This window comes from Drosophila persimilis, unplaced genomic scaffold (genome assembly GCF_003286085.1).
Source record: "Drosophila persimilis strain 14011-0111.01,24,50 unplaced genomic scaffold, DperRS2 tig00000622-arrow-arrow-pilon, whole genome shotgun sequence".
In the NCBI taxonomy this organism is placed as follows: Eukaryota; Metazoa; Arthropoda; class Insecta; order Diptera; family Drosophilidae; genus Drosophila; species Drosophila persimilis.
The window spans coordinates 1,775,581-1,797,759 of record NW_020825326.1 but is presented as its reverse complement, the minus strand read 5'-3'; the positions used below and the strand labels follow the sequence as shown (position 1 = coordinate 1,797,759).

Sequence of the window (22,179 nt, the reverse complement as noted above, 5' to 3'; positions counted from 1 at the left end):
GAAGGCCAAACAGAGAGGAGAGTGGGCTTTCATTATTTTTGTGTGAAAAGAAACTATTAAAAGAAAACAAATCAAAAGAGAGAAGTGAAGCAAAAGATTATTAATAAAAATACAAAACACATTTTAACACGCGACAAGTGCGTGTGTGTGTGTGTGAGAGAGAGAGTGAGTGCATGAGGGCATGAGAGCTGTGCTTGTCCAATTTGATTGTGTTGTTGTGTGTCTTCGTGGAAGCTGCTCTGCAAGAGATTCTGAGTGCGTGGGTGTGTTTGGTCTCTGCATTGCAGCAGAAAAGCCGCAAAAGCTGAAGTAGTGCAGAAGCAGAAGCAGCGCAGCGGCAGCATTATTTTCCCTGTCTAACCAAAACGCCAACGCACTAACACTACACCAAAATCCACGGTAAATTCATCATAATGTCCTACACGGAGTTGGAGTCAGGATACCAGGACTTGCGTCAATCGAGCCAGTGCAGCGCTGCTGCAGCAGCGGCCGCCCACTATAAGCAGCACGCTGTCCCGGAGCAACAACAGACGCAAAACCCAACGCAACAGCAGCAGCATACCCAACCAGCTGAGAATGGGCAGCAGCAGACGCAGCAGCATCGCGTCGGCTTCTATTTGGGTCAGGATGGAAATGTATGGGCTTTTCTTAAAATCTTAATAATATACAATTATATACATATATCCATTGTTATTTTTTGAATGCTTTACATCATTATGTGCATATGTGTATGTGTATGTAGAAGTTGACCCTGAACTTTTGTGAGTTTGTTGCAGCAGCGGCAGCACCTTCCTCTAGTTCTTCCCACGAAACAGCTGACTGGTCAATGTCAATGTCAAAAGCTTTCTCGCTCTCGGAGGGTTACTCTCCCACTATACCACTTTCCCTCTGACTTCCCATTTCTCTCAATCTCTCTCTCTCTCGCTCTCTTTATCTGGTCGTGCGTGGGTGCGTGGTGTGCTTGAACATAATTCATCCTTCTCCATCCCTCTACAGTTTTAAAAATGGGAAATAGCTTTGAGAAGTTTGCTGGCAGCGGAGGTGGAAGGAATGATTGTAGAGGAATCAGCAACAGCAGCCGAAGGAGCAGCCTGCGTCGCCGCGGCTGGAGAAGGCAGCGCCGCTGCCCAGCGCCAGCAACGTCAGACGAAATAACTGCAGCTACGTCAGTGCAAACAGCAGGAGCCCTATCGGATGGACGGGGACAGGGACAGAGACGTTGGCTGACGCATGTGAATTCAACGCCGAATTTGGGTGGTGCGTCTGTGTGTGCCCTGTGTGTATGTGTGTTTGTGGGTTAATTTTATCTCTGCTTCTTTCTCCCTTTCAACCTTTCTACCACGTCACTAGAGACAGACGTAGACGTCAGCGACCTGCCGATGGAGCCTCGCTCCTCTTCGTTCTCCCATCCGGTGATTTGAATTATTTTCTTTGCGTTGCACGACTGCCATTCTACCGGCGAGTTTATGCCATCGGTGTACCTTGGCATTCACACGTTTCGCATCGGTTTCCCTCGTAAAACTAGGCGGAATCAGTTGTTACAGAATATGGTAAACATTTTCATTGGCTGAAATGAAGTGCAGACTAAAACAGTATCGTGAAAACATACATATACATACATACAATACATATGTATGTACAGTCAACGTCAAAATTGCACTTATACATACATACATAGTCCGAATAGCGGGACAGGCGTCTGAGCAATATGGAAATTATGTATGTATTTATTTATTTTTTTTTTTGAAGTGAAATTTCAAGTAAAATTTAGCAAACTAAAATTTTACCAATGCATTGATCAAGGGCGTACCCAATACTTTTCGAAGGGAGGAAGCCGGATTTTTTTCCATGCGTGATTTTTACGCGTAAGATGATTACGTTGTATGTATTTAGAAGGATGGGTGCGGAAAATCATATCAACTCGATTAAGCAAAAACTTTTTATTTTTTAAATATGCAGCGAAAATGAAATGAAAATTTGTTTTCTATCAATAAGCATGCTGAACGGGGTGGGGCAGCTGGCCCCCTTCCTCCCCCTGGGTACGCCCTTGGCATTGATGAGTGACAACGGATTGATTTACGCCCGGGCAGCGATGGGAATAGTGCGAATAAAAAAATGGACTCGAACTAAAAAAAAAAAAAACGTGAAAAACGTAACAGTGTTATTATCTCTTATGTTCTATTCATTTTTTTTAGATATACATTTACATTTTCTTTGTGTTGGGCTTGTATTTTATATTAAACCGCTTCCGGCTGTTTTATTTCGTTTATTTGCTTTCGCTTTCCTTTGGTAATCCCATATTGATACCCTGGAAAATGTAACTACCCATGATACCCATGAGTAGGAATGTCCGTCCGACTAGTTTGTAAAATTAGTGTGCCATTTGCGATTCTTAGAATAATAGGAGCCAACTTTTCAATATTATAGAGAGTGATTTGGGTGTGCTCTTGACTTTCGTAGCATTTTGTGGAACAGCTGTTTCACGTTAAAGGCTCTACAGCCTGGTACCCCAATAAAACAATAGTATCGGTTCCATTTTGGATTTTTTATTACTTAGTTAAGTCTTGGTTTACATTAAGCAGTAAAAAGATCATCCGACCAGCTGTCCGATTAAGCTGTTCCCCTACACAGCTGTTTAAAACGAAGTGTGATATTTTCCTGCAAAAACCATGATTACCGTATATTTGGTTTTTGCTATTAGAGATATGTAATTGAGTCGAACCTTAAAAATATACTCGTAAAGACGAATAGTTCTGCAAAAATTTATCTGCAAGGGTGTCATAGACTTCGGCGCCCGAAGTTAGATTTTCTTTATAGTTTTTTTATTTGTTACCGTTTCCAGTGCGCTTCGATTGTTTGCTCAATTGGCTGCCGCCCCGAAATCCAATTAACTCGTGTTATTATGCATTAATTAATTTTCTCGTTATTTGTTCAATTCGGTTGTTTGCCTTTGCTTGCTAGATTTTGGTTTGGATCTGGGTCTCTGGGCTGCGAGATAATTGCACTGCTCTTGGCCAGTGCAGATCCCAGTTGTGGTCCGACCTCTTCGCATAGTTATTAGGCGCTCGCTGCCACTCTCACGCGTTCTCTTACCGGTTGCCGATTGTCTTTTTTTGGGGTAAGCTTTAATTACATGGTACCCAAGTCCTGATTACCATAAAAAAAGGATACAAAATTAACAATTTAATTTACCAACAATTCTATAGCCAAACTGACCTGACGACGCATTCGATTCAGTGAACACGTTCGACACATCAAAAACCTTCTGTAGTTCTTTTCAAGCGATTCGGATTCGATGCAGATGGGAAATACGTATTCCTATATGAGCGGCAAATGCTCCAAGTTTGTATGTGACTTTCGGCAGAAGCCCCAAAAGCATGCCCCAAACGAACAAATCACAAAATTGGCTCGTGTCATTTACTACATTTACTTGCAAAAGTTGCGGCACCATCTACCGGTAAACGAATGAGTTCGGAAACACCGTTAGGACCGTATGTCTACTCAGCTTATGGTGCCTGCCCCCTGCTAGTGCACACCCTGGGAGCTTCGAAAGCTCACCGCAGATAAGATAAGCTCAGCTCTGTTTGATCGATCAAGCATGATCGATCGCCCATAAACATTTTACTAGGATACAGTGATCAGATTTGTCAGTTATGTGCAGATACGTATGTACATTCATATATTAAAACTTTTGTTCGGATCATCTTAAGAAAGAAAAAAGTATTTAATAGAAACAGATGCATATATAGAGATAAATTGACTATAGATGCTCAATGCTTAACGATAGAATGATAGAACTTATTATTTTATTTGAATGATCTATGGTTATCCAATTCGGGATTTCCCCTAATCTACGACCCCCCTTTGCTGAGGGCTCTGCCTTGCAAGGGCACGATTTTTTGATGAATTTCTCGTGTAACTTGGAGGCTGACACCTCCATTAACGACTTGTGGTGTGGAGTTTAGTCATGAAATGAAAATTTCTCTGGTTATACCCGGTACTCAAAGAGTATGGGGGTATTTTAGGTTCGTGTAGACGTATGTAACACCCAGAAGGAAGCGTTTCCGACCCCATAAAGTGTATTTATATAGTCTGTCTGTCCGTCCGTCTGTCTTACCCATTGACGCCTATTTCCCAGTGACTATAGAAAAATTTCCAGTGGCTCACTCCCACGACGTTTCCCGGCGTAGTGATGGAGATATAACTGCCGGATAGTACGTCGTTGGTGGGAAAGGAGAGACAGAGACAGAGAGAGATGGAGATGGAGAATATGCAAGAAGAGCTGGAAAGAGGATAGTCGGATGTATAGTTTACATATGTAAAGCATAGAAACTGAGTACTGAGTATCATTGTGTCTTCCAGCTTCAGGTTAGGCTAGGTTTTGTTTATATGGGCGGGCAGAGTCGAAACTATACCTTTTACTTTATTGCTGATTATCTCTTCACACACATACATACAAATGCAGACTTTACTTGAGTAATTTTGTTACGGTGGGATTGCTGGGAGATCTCTCAGCTCCAAGCGTACCACCACCTATAATTCTTATCACCTGGCACTGAAATTCTTATCGTGTTTGCTTCTCTTTGCACCTTAACGTTTCCACCGTTTTCTTTGTGCTGCTTGTCCGTTGTCGTTGTCGTTGTCGTTGTCCGCTGCTCGCTTTCCGCTTTGGTTACTGTTCGTTGTTCATTTAGTCTCTGTCGGGGCCGGACGTGTACGCTAAGTTGTCGTTAAGTCGTTTTGTCAATAGTGGAAACGACAATAACAATGACAACGACGACGACGACGATGATAAGACGGACGCACGCTTACGCTTCCAGTGTGGCGAAACAATTACACAAAGAGAGCGACAACGACAGCAAGCTGCTGGCGCCTCTCTGTTGGAGTATCTGTGCACTGCTCCTCTGTGCTCTGCGAATGAGTGGGCGCAGACCAATTGGCACACTCTGGGACCTCACCCGCCCGTCTCTCCACTCTGATCCGTTTGATACCATACGATCAGATCCGATTCGATACGATTCCATCAGATCCGCTGTACGAGTACTCACGTCAGTTGATTGCCGTACACGGAACAGTTCGCGACCCCCGTCCGGCCCACGTCGCTTGCGACGCTTCAAATTGTGTCGGAATTTACGTGCTTGGGCACGTACCGTACCGTACCGTGTCGTATCGTGCCGTGTCGTGGAGTGCCGCTCGAGTGGTGACCCCGACTCGTAGTTTCCTAATGGAATGGACCTGGTTCAAGGACTGGTGGCGCCTCAAAAAGCTACGATCGCGTCACCAGCGCCACAAGAAGAAACTCGAAGCAGCAGCGGCGGCGGGCGCCGCAGTTAGCACAGCCGCCGTCTTGCCCGGATCAGATCCAGGGGCGGGTGGCGAGAGCCTGAGTCAAGAAGATCGCCGGACCAAACGCCGTCATAGCCTGGATGCAATCACAGGGGCGGACTTAGCGCATGCGCAGCGACGCGGTCGTGTCCGGGATCGACTGCGCCGCAATCGCTTGCTGCAGTGTCAGCGGAGAAGCCAAAGCGCAGGCGTCCACGCCAAGCAGCTGGACAATGGCAAGGATACGGCTGAGGATGACGATGACGGGGAATACGGACCCTTTAACGTCAGCGATTACGAGGACTATGGACCGAGTCATGGCAGCGATGGCGAGAGCGACGACTTCTGCTACTGCGACATCTGCCTGAATGTAGGTCTCATAGGCCTCGATAGGTCCCAACATTACCTCTTACTGGTTACTGGTTACCGGTTACCGGCTACCGGCTGCCGCTTGCCACACAAAAAACGACAATGAATGAGTGGCTGAGAGGGCAAAGCGATAGAAATACATATGTGTTGTATTTGCTAATTGAAATGTTTTCCAGGTGACAGAACTGGTTTATTTGGTTAAGATTTTAGTGTATGTATTTAATGGTTTTGAGCATTTCTGTCTCTGTCTATGGAAATTATAAAGAAGAAACTTCAGGAGGAATAACACAAACTCTATCTTAACCGATTCAAAAAAAAAACGAGGGGGAACGTTGTGAGTTGCTGCGGACGCCGCAACTCTACAGTTATACCCGATACTAAGTCAGTATGGCTCTCCTCCGGCAGACGCCGCTAATATTAAACGACACGACAAAGAGTGCGAGAGAGACAGAAAATCAGTCTGAGCGTGACTTCGGGCGCTGCGTAGCCACTGCAAATTGATTTGTTCCTTTTGGCTATAAAATCTATTCGACCTGATCCAGATTCAGCGATACATATCTGATAGATATGGTCACTATCTATGATTCTGCGTTTTTAGTTTTCTCGAATCTGCAATATTGTGGATGCAACAGATTTTCGTCCTTTGTGGGGGCGGAAGTGGGCGGGGCGAAGTTTTGAAAGTCTGGATGCAAAACATCGTTGCTCTAGCTTTTATAGTCTTTGAGCACTAGGCGCTGAAGGGGACGGACAGACGGACAGACGGACGGACGGACAGACAGACATGGCTCAATCGACTCGGCTATTGATGCTGATCAAGAATATATATACCATATGGGGTCGGAAACGATTCCTTCTGGACGTTACACACATCCACTTTTACCACAAATCTAATATACCCCAATACTCATTTTGAGTATCGGGTATAAAAAACGCAATTAATGGTTTGAATATCAACCGATTCGATGTACATATGTATCTATGTATGTATGCACTATGTACATACATACACTGTACAAATTTTGAATCGGAATTTGAATTCTGATGAATAACCGCTTAGGTGAAGTACATGTGTCCACTTACAAATACAAAGCTGTGTATGCGCTTAGCTCATTTCGGTGAAACTGGTGGTGGCCAAGCCGATCAGCTACAACCGATTTATACTTGCACCGAACTGGGATCAGTTACCACATGACGCGATACATTGATGCTCGACTCAAGGCGCAAAACATAACGTCTGAGAACAACATACATTGCGTGTGCTTGATGAAACTTCATGCATACCATATCTCCTACAAGAAAGATAATTACACACATAGTCTCCCATACTTAATGAACTACCTATGTATGGAAATTCCTAGAATAACGAATGGCCCAATATTGGCTATCGGTATATTTGTTAGACTGTTAGTACATATTTGTCTATACATACATATGTACGATTTCCCTTTAATGGAAAAACCACAACACAAAATCTGTCAATAATCACGGGTAATTTCCGATAAGTCAAGCTTGCATTTAATTAGCTGGCTGAAATGATTGGATACTCGTTTGTAGGAGGGCAGCTGTATTTCATCTTGGTATGTACAATGTACATTGTCAAATTATAAAGTAAGCTCGGTTTTGAGTTTTAATAATATATATATATATATATATATATTATATTATACATATATATACTCTATACCTTGTACTCTTTGACCATACCCTCCTTTCGACCATAGTTTCTTGGTCTTAGTTATGAGGCCTTGATCAGAAACGATTTCTGTCCGGTCTATGTACATAGACTGGTCCACTGTGAATAAACCCTCAAAGCCGACACGACAGGTGTTTGATTCTAGTGTCGACACTAGAGTCTAGACAAAAACAGGCAACAGACTACAATAAGTACACCCAACAAAAATTTTGAGCGGCATAGAGCCAACGTGGAAAGTGGGTTTCTACAGGCGAGCATATGAGACGTTAAGACGTTCGCGACGCCCTCCAGGTCCGTGTCCGTGTCCGTTCGCCCAACGCGCCCAAGCCCAAGCTTTTGCCTGCCGTGCCGCACCGCGCCCCCCCCCCCCCCCCCCCCCCCCCCCCCCCCCCCTCTAACGCCCTCCTTTAAGTTCTGAATTGTTTTGTTATTGCTTTTACCTTTGCGAAATGCTCCGGAAAGTAAAGCTGGCAAACCCAATAATCCATACACGGATCTTTATAAATTCGAAGGGCGACACGGACTTCGGGGAAAGCAATGACGGCATGGACTCCGACACAAGCACCTCCTCCAGCAACAGCAAGCAGGTGATGGTCGGCATCTGTGCAATGGCCAAGAAGACGCAGTCGAAGCCGATGAAGGAGATCCTCACGCGGCTCGGCGAGTTCGAGTTCATCAAGCTGGTCACGTTCGAGGAGAACGTGATACTACGCGAACCTGTCCAGAACTGGCCCACCTGTGACTGCCTGGTCTCGTTCCACTCGAAGGGATTCCCCCTGGAGAAGGCCATCGAGTACGCCCAGCTGCGTAATCCGTTTGTCCTCAATAACCTTCACATGCAGTACGACATCCAGGACAGGCGGCGGGTCTATGCCATACTCGAGAAGGAGGGCATCGAGATACCACGCTATGCGGTCCTCGATCGCGACTCTCCCGATCCCAAGCGTAAGCATCATGATTATTTCGCATTCGACGATATACACCCTGAAATATCTGCCTTTTCCATTTCCATTTGACAGATCACGAGCTGATAGAATCTGAGGACCACGTGGAGGTCAATGGCATCACCTTCAATAAGCCGTTCGTAGAGAAGCCAGTCTCGGCGGAGGACCACAACATCTACATCTACTACCCGACCTCGGCGGGGGGTGGAAGCCAGCGTTTGTTTCGTAAGATCGGCAGTAGGAGCAGTGTCTATTCGCCGGAGTCGCGGGTACGCAAGACGGGCTCATTTATCTACGAGGACTTCATGCCCACCGATGGTATGCAACTTGCTCTCTATGCTCCCATGCTCTATGCAGCTGTAGGTACTACCCGAGATCCTGACTTCCTGCTCCCAGATCCCAGATACCAGATCACACATCCCTGTCCCCATTCCCCTGTCTCCTCTCCTGACACGTTAACCCCGATATGGATGCCTGTTTTTGTTAAAGGCTTTGTTTGGCTAGCTTAATCCCCCCCACCTCCAGCTTAACAAATCGCAACCGCCAAACATATCTCATTTGACCATTGTCTTGCGTCTTCCCACTTTCCACTTGCCACTCGTCACTCGCCACTCGCCGCCCCACTTCTCGCCGCACGCCGCTGTGTTCAGCTCAGTTCAGCTCATCATACTGGCCGCCAGTCGAACGCACTGAATCCAGCATTACCTTTACAACTTAGTGTACTTTTCAGGCACCGACGTGAAGGTCTACACCGTGGGACCGGATTACGCGCATGCGGAGGCCCGTAAGAGTCCTGCGCTAGACGGCAAGGTGGAGCGTGACAGCGAGGGCAAGGAGATCCGCTACCCTGTGATCCTCAATCACTCCGAGAAGCTAATTTCCCGCAAGGTATGTCTGGCCTTCAAGCAGACGGTCTGCGGCTTCGATCTCCTGCGGGCAAATGGCAAGAGCTACGTGTGCGATGTGAACGGCTTCAGTTTCGTGAAGAACTCAAACAAATACTACGATGACTGCGCCAAGATCCTGGGCAATATGATCCTCAGGGAATTGACGCCCACGCTGCACATTCCCTGGTCGGTGCCCTTCCAACTGGATGATCCGCCCATCGTCCCCACCACCTTTGGCAAGATGATGGAGCTGCGTTGCGTGGTGGCCGTGATCCGGCATGGGGATCGCACGCCCAAGCAAAAGATGAAAGTCGAAGTGCGGCATCCAAAGTGAGTACTATACAGCCCTCCTTCTGCATGCAAACACATGTCACTGAATCTGATCTGTCTGCCGGTTCGTTGCCAGGTTCTTTGAGATTTTCGAGAAGTACGATGGCTACAAGCTGGGCCATGTGAAGCTGAAGCGGCCCAAGCAGCTGCAGGAGATCCTCGACATAGCCCGCTTCTTGCTCAGCGAGATACACACCAAGGCACACGCGGAGATCGAGGAGAAGGAGAGCAAGCTGGAGCAGCTGAAGAACGTCCTGGAGATGTACGGCCACTTCTCGGGCATCAATCGAAAGGTGCAGATGAAGTACCAGCCCAAGGGACGACCCCGCGGATCGAGCTCCGACGACAGTAAGTCTCTTGTAGTCTCCAATCCTAAACGCGGTCTTGTGCTGAAGCCCGGCGAAGCCAATCTTCCAGCGGAATCCCCTGCAGAACCGTCCCTGGTACTCATCCTCAAGTGGGGTGGCGAGCTAACGCCGGCCGGACGCATCCAGGCCGAGGAACTGGGCCGCATTTTCCGCTGCATGTATCCAGGAGGTCAGGGACGATCCGATTACTCGGGCACCCAGGGATTGGGTCTACTACGGTACACATATTCGTCCTGTCCTCCATTTTTTCGCTCATTAAATCGAAAATTCCTTTCCAGCCTGCACTCCACCTTTCGGCATGACCTGAAGATTTATGCCTCGGACGAGGGTCGTGTCCAGATGACAGCGGCTGCCTTTGCCAAGGGTCTGCTGGCCCTCGAGGGAGAGCTGACTCCCATTCTGGTGCAGATGGTTAAGAGCGCCAACACGAATGGGCTGTTGGACAACGATTGCGACTCCAGTAAATATCAAAATCGGTGAGCATTCAATTTTCATCTGTACTATGCTGTTATGATGGCTTGAAACTGGATTTCTGGATTCGCAATGCAACGCGATCATCATCTTTTCGATCTGATGGATAGGCAGTCTCTGAGTGATCGTTCAGGTCATTTCTACAATTCTGAAGGATCTTTATAGTCTGTCGCTATTTTGTCTGATGTTATGTTTGTCATTGCTCGATCGCCTAATGATCTCTCCCTCATTTAAACAATCTAAGAGCAATGTATCCTAATCCTGTATCCTCTACGCCAACAGGGCCAAGGGTCGCCTACACGAGCTAATGCAAAACGACCGCGAGTTTACAAAGGAGGATCGCGAGCATATCAATCCGTGCAACAGCAAATCGATTACTCAGGCCCTGGACTTTGTGAAGAATCCAGTAGACTGCTGTCACCATGTGCACCTGCTGATCCGCGAGCTGCTGCACATAATCAGCATTAAGAAAGACGATCCCAAGACCAAGGACGCCATACTGTACCATGGCGAAACCTGGGACCTGATGCGGTGCCGCTGGGAGAAGATCGAGAAGGACTTCAGTACGAAATCAAAGCTCTTTGACATCTCCAAGATACCAGACATCTACGACTGCATCAAATATGATCTGCAGCACAACCAGCACACGCTGCAGTACGACCAGGCCGAAGAGCTCTATATCTATGCCAAGAACCTGGCCGACATTGTCATACCGCAGGAGTACGGTCTGACGCCACAGGAGAAGCTGGCCATTGGGCAGGGTATCTGCTCGCCGCTGCTGCGCAAGATCAAAGGTGATCTGCAGCGGAACATCGATGAGGTCGAGGACGAGTTTATGAACCGTCTGAACCCACACTACAGCCACGGCGTGGCCAGTCCCCAGCGTCACGTCCGCACCCGGCTGTACTTCACCAGCGAGTCCCATGTCCACTCCCTGCTCACCGTACTCCGGTACGGTGGCCTTCTTAACGTGGTCACCGACGAGCAGTGGCGCCGCGCCATGGACTACATCTCCATGGTGTCCGAGCTGAATTACATGTCCCAGATCGTCATCATGCTGTACGAGGATCCCACCAAGGATCCCACCTCCGAGGAGCGTTTCCACGTCGAGCTCCACTTTAGTCCGGGCGTCAACTGTTGCGTCCAAAAGAACCTGCCGCCAGGGCCCGGGTTCCGGCCCCACTCCCACGGCGACAATGCCTGCAACGTGAGCATGCAGTCCTCGGACGAGGCGAATCCTGCCCGAATCGAGGAGGAGAACGACAACTCCGGCGAGGAGCAGAACACCAAAAAGGCAGGGGTTAGTCCAGTATCTCTTCCCTAGAATCTTATACACATTCAGTGAATACCTGAAGCAAGCCTCTGAGCATCTGAACAGACTTTGTGTGACCCTACTGTTCATCTCTTCATCTGATCATGAGTCCGCGCGTCCGTTAATCCGTTCATAGTATATGGACAGACATACTTCTGGGTGTTTTGCTTAGCTCCGCAAATGTTCTCATCAAATCTGTACTGTCTGTAATAGAAATCTGCGGAGTACGCACACAGAACACTCATTTGAAACGATAAGAGTAGCATAGCAAATAATGATTAGCATTGCAATCCTTAAGGATACTTTGGCAAAGGATCTTGTGGACATTTAGTTTCAAGATGATATTTTTTGATCTGTAGAAAGGAAGAACCATTTGATCAGACAGAAGCTACGGTACCCCGAGGCTGCTTGCTTTCCTTTTTGATTGGTAATAACTGCTTTCCCCCGCTCTCCCGCAGAGCTGCGAGGAGCACATATCCGCTTCTGGCTCCAGCAGCAATATTTTCAATGCCGGCTTCAACCGGCTGGAGCTGCGCACCAAACATCTCAAGTCGAAGCCCATTCCTATCGGCTCGCACCACACGGTAAGCGGGCACGAGGCGATGGATCTGGCGAAGCGGCTCAACGAGGAGCTCGCCTCCCAGCAGCACCAGCTCTCCCATCAGCAGCAACAGCAACAGCAACAGCAACAGCAGCAGCAACAGCAGCAGCAGCAGCAATTGCGCCCCATCAGCCCCGATATGCGGGCAGTTAGTCCGGACTGCGAGCCGCGATCCCGCAGCTTCGAGCAGCGTCCCACCGCCGGAAACTGTTGCAAGGAGACGGGTATGTATACGAGGATCGGGGGTGGACTAGTGCTCTTGCCTGTGTGTGTGTGTGCGCGTGTGAGCGCGTGTGTGTTCAGCGCTTGCAACAGCCTGTGGCTCAGCGCTTTAACTACTTCTCCTTCAAACTTAACAGGGGACGTCGTGCTCGTTTCCGTTTCCGTTTGCGTATCTGTTTCCGTTTCCCGGCTTCCCCTTAACATAGCTTAAGTAACACTTCATCACCGATTGGCCATTTGCAGTTTTCACACTGATACGGTTCCCATCTCGCTGCTTAGCTATAACCTGGAAGGGGACTTTAACTGGTGGAAGATGGCAAGGGTTAATTGGAAGGATATACATATGTACATATGTATTGTATGTACGTGTTGGCAGAAGTCTGGGGAGACTCACTGGGGGAACGCAAATAGGAGGGACAACACCTAAATAAATCATCCAGAGTGTTCTTGTCATTCATTTCTTGTCTGCCAGTGAAAAAACATAATAAACTGTGAACATTGAAGAGTAATGATCCAATATCGCTTCATCTGTAAATTGGTGAGGCTATCAGTACAACCACCTCTCAGACAACTCCAATATCAGTCCGGGCATCTATCCTTTCATGAATCACTCCACACTATCTATCAATGATCAACCCATCTACCCATATCAGTCTTTGATCACGGACCATTTACATATTTATAGTTTTTTTTTTGGGTATAACTTCCAAAATCTTTTATCGTCCGAACAAGCTTTGTTGATAACATATTCAAGGGAAATAGCATAAGTTGGGAATTAGTTTTGATGGGTTTCCAAATGATCTTCCTACCAGGTTATACCATCTTCGGCTGTTCCGAAGCTGCGCTTCCCTTTGCACTTACAGAAGTTAAAATGTGTTGCATTTCTTTCCATATTTTGTGGTGTTTTAATTTCGGCTCAAGCATGCGGCTCCGTTCCTTTTTGTTTTATGCCTGCGTTTCATGGTTTCCTTTCCGCACCGCCAGCTACATGATGCCGAAAGGGAACCGATCCCCCAACCAAGCCTTAACCCAAGAGAGAAATCCCTAAAACTTCCCAGAGATCACGCTCCCAGAACCCAGAACCCTTCAACCCAGAGCCCTACCCAAGTTTTTATAAAATATTTATTTGATTACGTTATTCGTTACCTCTCCGCCCGATTGTATCTGTATCTGTATCTGTATTGAATTGACTCCCATTTTTCCAAGTATCTTTAGATAATATAGCGCTATCTCTCTTTTTGGAATGGTAAACGAAAAATGTTTAGTTTCATAATTTCTCAACATGTATTTTGGAATGTAGAAGTGACGGAAAGTTTCGAAGGAAGTTTCATGCCTTTTTTTAGACTTCTCCCACGAGCTGTGCCCAACATTTTTGGTTTTCAATTTTTCTGTTTCAACGTTGTGTCGATGATATACATATAGTGTGGACGATCGATGAGATGACATATGAGACATGCTCACACATCCACATCCACACTCACACACACACATCTCGCCCTCTCTCCCAATCTCAATCGCAATCGCAATCTCACTCTCAATCTCAATCTCACTCTATCTCGCTCTCAATCTCGCTCTCTTTCGCTCGTTCTCTTATTTCCACATGAGAAAAACGGAAAATCTATAAGCATCTGGCCGCGGAATCCCGTGTACTTGGCAATGCTGGTCACACTGTCTCAGGCACACAGCCACTCTGGTCAATCTGGCGCGGCGTTAACCTCGCCCTCGCCCTCGTCTTCGCCCTCACCACAACCACAACCAAAATCAGCCCCCGCAGGCAGCTGGGCCCCGGGAAATGCCTCCGAAGCATTTCCTCTCGTAAAAACCCAAAATTCGAAAGAAGTGGAACTGTGTTGGGAAGCTTTTGCCGGGCTCCAGCTGCAGAAGGGTCACACTTTTTCTTACCCCTGCTCCTGCTCTATATCTCTGTCTGTATACTTCTCTAACTTTCTTTGTGTACATAACCCCTGTTTCCCTCTGTTCCTGGTTATTTGTCTGTCTTCCCCTGTACCAACCTTGTCTGCCTTGGTCTTCGTGCATGAAAAGCGAAGAATTGAAATGAAGAAAAAGAAAAAAAACTTGTCAACTCTTGTAAAGTTATTGTCTGTGACTGTGTCTGTTCGTTGCTCGTTGTTGTTGTTTGCAGAACCCGTAACCCATAACCTTTAACCCGTACCGCCAAAGCCAGCCAACAGACCCAGAACAATCCGAATCCTACACACGCAGACACGCCGAATCACCCACACACGCGTACACAAAGACCTAACCGGACTCGCCTCAATACTAAAAAAGAACACAAGCTTTTCCTAATCCGCCGCGAGCCGCCCGAAAGCTGCATGACAGCTGTTGCAGCCAAAGCTTGAAAGCTTTGAGCTTTTTAAATGTTCTTGCAAGAAGGGGTCTATTCCATGATCATTGAAGTACGAATGTATCCATCCGTCGTATGGCAAACTCTAGATACGTCCGTTCATATGGAAGTTTCAAAGAAATGTTTATCAGGAAAACAATCTGCGAGGATCAATCAATCAATCAATCAGAAAATTTCAAAATATCTTCTTTACAATTCGAGAAGATGTAGGCAGCAACTAATACAAATGTTAATCATTGGGATGCATTTGAGGAGACTTGGACTACTTTAGGATGAGCTTGGTTCATCATTAAAACAGATTTAGGAGAAATTTAGAGGATACTGCCTGCAAGAGCATTTTTCATTCGGCAAGCCGAACTTTCTAGTTGCTCCTTTTTTTGATTTTGTTTTTGTTTTCGAATTGTTTCTCTTGCTTTTTATGAACCTTGATTAAGCGTTTTCTCTATTCGTCCTCCAATTTGTTGAGTATACCGGCTAATGACTTTTCTATTTGTACACCCACAACAATACTCCGATACTACGATACTCCAAAACACCGACACACACTCACTCCGACACGTGGCTGACTCTTGACCGACGGAACCCTATCATCCGTACTAACCCTTCATTATCCACCGACTCGCTTTGCGCCCACAACCACCCCGAAATATCGCAGCTCCTTACTCGAGCTTCGGAGAGATAGATCATGCCCGGGTCGGCACCGGAGAAGGGGCTTCCAAGGGGGGCAATCGCACGGCCTTCCAGATCCGCGTCACGGACAGTCTGTCCTTTTTTAAGATCGACTCGTCCACGAACGAGCTTCCCCTGTCTGACATTGATTTCTCTTTGAACCCGGGTACACCCCAGTGCGGCCCGGCTTCGCACAAGCGACTCCACGTACTGACCATGCGCCGCATGGAGAGCTGCGATGAGCCGGATGACCTGAAGGCGGGTCGCGAGGTGCCCCAGCACCTGCAGCATCTGCCCCAGATCTCGCCGCTGGCCACAAACGAACGACCACTTAGCTGCAATTGCACCAGCTCTTCGCCCCTGGCGCTCCATTCCCAGGCCCACTCACACTCAAAGAGTCTGATGGATCTCGGCCAGGCTGTGGGCAGCACCGAGGTGGCACACAGCCCGGCGACGGGCACCGAGCGAGCAGATGCCATCGAAGTCGGTGGCAGCAGCTTCGACGATGACTTCCAGCTCTCTAGCTCGGCTCCGGCTTGCCTGATGACCGTCCCATACGGGCGGCGACTTCCTGCTCCGGCAGCTCTCTCGCCCATGAGCCATGCCACCACCTCGCCCACCGCCTCTACACTGAGGCTGTGCAAGGACATGGACGAGACCCATTCAAAGGCACCAGCTGCCGCTAGTGCTGCCTCCAGTTCTGGCCACCGCAGGGCCACCAGCCACTCGTGTGGCCAGCTCTCGGTGTTACCCAGCTCGGCGCCAGTTCTCCAGGAGAATCCCCTTCGCTTTTTGGCCTGCTCGGTGCCAGCTCCGCCTGGCGGGTGTTTTGTGAGCTGCTTCGAATCCATAGCCGAGAATGTCAGTCCCAATCTGAATCCAACAACCACACCCACACCCGATCCCGAACCACCAAATCAAACCACTATTTTACCCAATGAAAGACCGTCAGAACAACAGCCACAGATACAGCCACAGCCTCTGGTGGTCTACAATCTGCCCACTTTGCTTGTTACTGCCACAGCAAGCCGAACAGAACTTAAACCAATAACTACACCGACAATTACACCAACTCTAGCTATAACAACAACAACAAACAGAACAACAACAACAATAGCAACTTTGTTCAATAATAATACAGCAACAATGTCTTCTAATCAAACATTTACTAACCAATTCAAATCGATCGATCCTTCCTCCTCTGACGCACACCAACACCAACACCAACATGAATACGCAATCTCATCAATACCAACGTCAACAACAATTCTACCAATACCAAAATCAACTTCAACGACAATCACACCAATCATCAATAAACCGATCATTCAACATAATGACACTAACACCAACACCAATAACAACACCACCACCAACACTGATACAAACACAACAACTACCACGACCACCCCGTCTTGTTGTACCAATACCATCGCCACAGATAGCACAGTTTCGGTGTCGGTATCGGCCTCGGCCTCATCGGCCAACTCGTCAACATCATCGCGTCGCCAAAGACACAGTATTGCCGGCCAGATGTCCTATATGAAAATGTTGGGTTTCGGTGGTTTTAGCAAAAAGATGGCCACCAGCGCTAATAGCCTTTTCAGCACGGCAGTGATAAGCGGTAGCTCATCTGCCCCCAATCTGCGGGACATGATACCGGTCTCGTCTTCCGGTGAGTACTACACATAGTCGTAAGCAAAAGAATACCGACGTTGGGTTTGAATTAAGAGGGAGAGAGATCTCACTCCTTTGAAGGAGCACAATCAGTAGTTAAGCGAAACCCTAAAATTATGTAAAGCCCCTCAAGATTTTCATCGACTTTGGACAAAATAGAGATGGTAGAGATCAAAACTATTTAAGGTCCTGCAAGTTTTAGAATCGACTACTAAAGGGGTGATATAGTGATATCAAGTGTAGGGAATTCAAAATAGTTCAAAATATAAATGTACTTATGTAGATGGACATAGCAGAACCTTTTTATGGGCTTTAAAAACCAGAGGATAAACCTTTTATTGAGCAAGATTCTGTAGGAGAATAATTCGGGAACCCAGAAGGATCCCAAAAATCGATATTACTTCTCCAATGGGTGTGTAAATTGAAAAGCTAACATTCAACACATGAGGGAAATTCTTTGGTAGCTTTGAACCAAGCCTATTGATGTGGTTAACCTTCTTTATGTGTACATATGTAGGTAACCAAGAAAGTATTGAATGTAACTTAACTATTAATGCCGTAGAACTTCTTCAGGTGTCCTTTTACTATAAGGAAACCAAGTCTTGGTTTAAATTCTTAACGGAAAATATCTATTGGCGAAAATCTCTAGAAGCTCGTTACGATTCGAGATCCTCTATCTCCCACCCTTTAAAGTCCTCTAATTGGATGTCTTTCGGTTATCTTCTTTTTTCTGTTTGTTCCGCAGAGAATCCTTCACTGCGGCGAACTTACCTTCATTTTAAGTTCTTACGTTATTTTATTGTTTTTATTTTGGGGAGGGGTCATTGGCTGATTTCCTTCCTGCGTTAATGATATTTTAATGCTATTTTTTCTCATCTCAACCCCAACTTGGGATCGTACAGGATTTGGCGATGTACCACCAATACGGCCCCTCGAAACGCTCCACAATGCTCTGTCGCTGCGCAAGCTGGACTGTTTCCTGCAGGACATGATCCTGGCGCAGATATTCAAGACACCAACGGGCTCTCCGCCGCGCGTCCTCGACCACGGCACTATGCCGGCCGTCTCTTCAATGACGCTCGCTGCACATGTGGATGTCGCCGCTTCAGTCGGTCAAGGCATTGTCGGCGCTGGGGACAACCCGAGCACGCCGACTGGGGTGATGGTGAAAGTGGATCACTCGCCCCTCAGTGTGACCTTCCAAGGAGGCTGTAGCGAATCGGGCTCGATTAACGGGCTCTCGGAACGACACCAGGAGAATAAGCTTCTCTCAGAATTGGCGATAGAAGAGCTAAATAAAATCCAGGATGCGGATGATCGGAGGCAGTGCCGAACCTTTTTGGCCGCCAAAAAAGAGCGTAAGTCAAAGAGCACAAGATCCTGAAGGGATCCCATAAAAGATTTATATAAAAATAGCCCAGGAGGTATTTTGCTTTTTTTGGATAAGCTGACGAAATTTCAAAGTATTTAAAGCGCACATTCATTTGATTCAATTAAATTTTTTTAATTATTTCGTGCGAAAAATAGTTGTTTTTTAATTAACAGTATTTGTCTGTGGGGAAGAAAAGGCTCAAAATGACACCAGAGCACTGTGCTCGTTGTTTGCCTCAATGTTTATTTGTTGAAGAGCGCAAAATTGTATAATAAACTCTAGCTTGAAAGTGTGACAAAGTACCAAACCACTAGCTGTAGTATTTAAAGAATCAAAATAGATTTTTGAGGTGTCAAAGGATGTACACGTATCTATGATTTTGCCAATCCAATCTTTTATTTGCCTGGAGCCTGACTAATAATCATTCAAAATCAAGTAACCTTTCTACTGTCTGAGTCACTCGCATTTGCATACATAATCGTGTACATTGAACTATATTCGTCTTTGGGGTCCACACTTAAAATTTTGTTTGTTAAAACACCGTCCTGTACCCTATGTGTAAGTTTACCCTATCGGAGTAGCAAAGAATGGAGCTGGGAACTAGGAACTAGGAGTTTTGCAATTGGAATTTCCCGGGCTGTAAACCCATGCCCAAATGTCTGTTAGTCTTATTTGATTGCACTTTAAATATCATTTGATTTATTTATGCGTTCTTTTTGTTCTTAATACTTTCAGTGGATTGAATTGAGCCAAGCATTTAGAGAATGCAGCTAACATTTTGTTTACCACTATATATTACTATATTTTACTATGTATGTCCATAACCGATTAATACGAGTCAATATACATAGATATATGCACATACATATACACGGATAGATATATTTTTTGTGTCATTTGTGATTTAATTTCAATTAATTTTTAAGTCTTTTGCTCAACATTGGAATAAAAATGGCGAGAAGTAAACACTTTTCGATCGATAATATATAGATCATAAATTCATCATGAATTGAATCGAAGAATCGCTTTTCAATCAAAAATTTCTCACTCGCTTTTTGATCAGTCTTAATTTCCTTACATTTATTCCCTGTTCCCCTTGCCCCTTCTCCATTTTCTTTTCTCCACTCGCTCTTTGATAACTCGCCTACTCGCTTGTTACTTTTATCTCGCTACCATTTCTCACTCGTCACTCATTCTTCACTTGTTTATTCTTTCTTTTCTAGCTGTTTTATTTTTTATTTTAATTTTAATCTCGTTCACTTTTCAATCGCTCATTCCCCATTCGATTCGCCCATTCATGACTTGTTTTTGTATCATCTTTAACCCCTTTCGATTCCGCTTAATATGTTAACGGTTGAATTTAAAACTTTAACCATTTGGCCAACCCACAAAAGAAATCTGGCAGCAGCAGCAGGAGAGCCTCCAGGCAGCCGTGGCGGATGAGGAACCACAATCCGAACCAGAGCTGAAGCAGCTGCTATTGTGAGAATGAGGTTGCTCTACGTCCCTCCTCCATTAATAAAGATTTCCCATTCCACAGCGATCATTTTTCCGCACCCATCACGCCATTTGCGGAACTTGAGGGACAAACGCCAGATATCTACCTGAATGTAAGTGGACAGACGCACAGCCTCACAGAATGCCACCCTCCCTTGAGTGGCGTGGGGATGAGCATGTCCGGAGAAGGTCTTTTCTTCGGCGCCTGCGGGGAGAGGGATAACGCCATCAACTGCCTCACCCCCCTGAGCTTTGGCATGGACCTTGACCTGAGCATGGTGGCAAACAGGGGCTCCATGACGCTCTCCATGGATGTGAGCATGTTATTCTTTTGCACTGTACTCTTCTAATTGGGTTTCAAATCTCCTCAGGGCTTCGAAGATGACGAGGATGCCACCCTTTCGGCAGCCACTACTCCATCACTGCCACCTGATGGGGAGCCCAATCTGGCGATTTGCCACTGCTGTCCCAGTCACGCCGAGGCTCCGCCGGACGTGGCCAGCGATGATCCTCGCTTCGGTTTCTCCCTGCCCGTCCACATCCAGCAGCCGTCGCCGGAACACACTCGTCCTCCAGTGCGCCGTTCTCACGATCCAGTCTCACCGCGCATCCAGAAGCAGATCAGCGTCTTCGAGGGCACAGGGCAGCCGGAAAAGGACGGAGCGGCACTGCACGCTTCCATCAATCTACCGGCTGCCGCCCAGCAGCTGCGCCAGGATGCCCGCCTGCGAAAGTTTGAGAACCTCACTCAGTCCACCTCCAACTCGAACTTTCCCTTCGAGAGCAACACCTTGAAGCGCGCACCTATGCAGGCCACGGGCGACTATGCAAACGTGTCCCACACCCAGAGTTGTATCAACCTAAAGAGCACCAGTGGATCACCGCAGCACCAGAAAGGAGCCGCAGCCGGAGCTGTACCAGGACCAGCATCAGCAGCAGTACCAGCAGCAGCAGCAGGAACAAACCGGGATCGGCTACGGGGAGGTGGAACAGGGCACTTTGGGCGACTGCCCAGTGCACTATCCGCCTGCCACTCAGCCTCGGCATCCCCCTCGCCATCACCATCACCATCTCCTCGACCGGGGGCGTTGATCGTGAAAGAGCGGTTCATAGAACCGCCCAAGCGAGGCATTGTGCGGGGCTATCACCCTAAGACTCAGTCCATGGACGCGGACTTTTTGTTCAACGAGTTCCTGCTTTTGCCGGCTAACGCTCCCGCTAATCTTTCGTTCGATTGCAGCGACACCGAGTTCGAAACCGATACCGAGGTCGCTGTCGGTGCCGATATCGATGCTGGGACCGATGCAGGAGGCGATGCCGATCGCAATGACCGCGACGATAACGAGCAACCCTCGACCTCGTCTAGGAGGAACCCTTAGCTCTCAACTCTTTGCACTCGCATTTGCACTCGCAGTCTCACTTTAAGCTAAATATTTCTCCGGCGCGTAAACGTAAACGTTATTGAATTCTTAATCTTAATTGTACTTGTTGTTGTTGTTGGGCCAAGCAAATAAAACTATCCGGCAAATGTATATTTTTCTGTCCACAAATTAATTTGGTTTGGATGTCAGAAAATATTTATAGTTTCCATGTAGATCCAATTTGTACAGCTTAAGATAAATGAAAGGAAAAGGGAAGGAAAAGAGTAAAAGCCACTAGAAGGCTCCTCAGAGGAGGATAGCTTCTTGCACATTCATTCGTGTAAGTATGCACGATTTATTGTACTCTTTTAGTCAAATTTGTCTGAGTTCTTGTATAACACAAGTGAATGATGTTGTGTGCTGGATCTTGCCAGCTCCGAATCATGTACATATCTACTCAGAATATCTATATATTTTATATGTACATTGTATGTGCTTTTTAAATCTATATCTTCTTGTATTTATGTTTCTTCTCTGAAAAACTTCAACCCAGAGATCTAGCACGATTTAAGGCATAGCATAGCGACATAATTCAGCTTTAATCCTATTTCATACGAAAATATTTTGTTCTCGATCAATGAGAAAATTAGTGGATTTTCTATAGTCTCTATAGTGAAGGAATCAAACGATTACATATAGGAGGAAACCGCCAGTAG

The 22,179-nt window shown here is 46.7% G+C and overlaps 1 protein-coding gene across 1 annotated transcript; it reads left to right on the top strand.

Moving 5' to 3' along the window:
- The first annotated feature begins 117 nt into the window (after positions 1–117).
- Positions 118–21,634, top strand: LOC6600193 (inositol hexakisphosphate and diphosphoinositol-pentakisphosphate kinase). Its single transcript, XM_026990875.1, has 17 exons — positions 118–468; positions 571–635; positions 7,900–8,332; positions 8,407–8,649; positions 9,062–9,548; positions 9,625–9,896; positions 9,954–10,134; positions 10,195–10,392; positions 10,670–11,696; positions 12,170–12,545; positions 13,090–13,104; positions 15,543–16,822; positions 16,898–17,231; positions 18,136–18,591; positions 20,000–20,087; positions 20,146–20,416; positions 20,474–21,634. Exons 1-17 carry the CDS (start codon positions 414–416, stop codon positions 21,479–21,481), a joined length of 6,789 nt encoding a protein of 2,262 aa, XP_026846676.1. The 5' UTR covers positions 118–413; the 3' UTR covers positions 21,482–21,634.
- Positions 21,635–22,179: the final 545 nt, after the last annotated feature.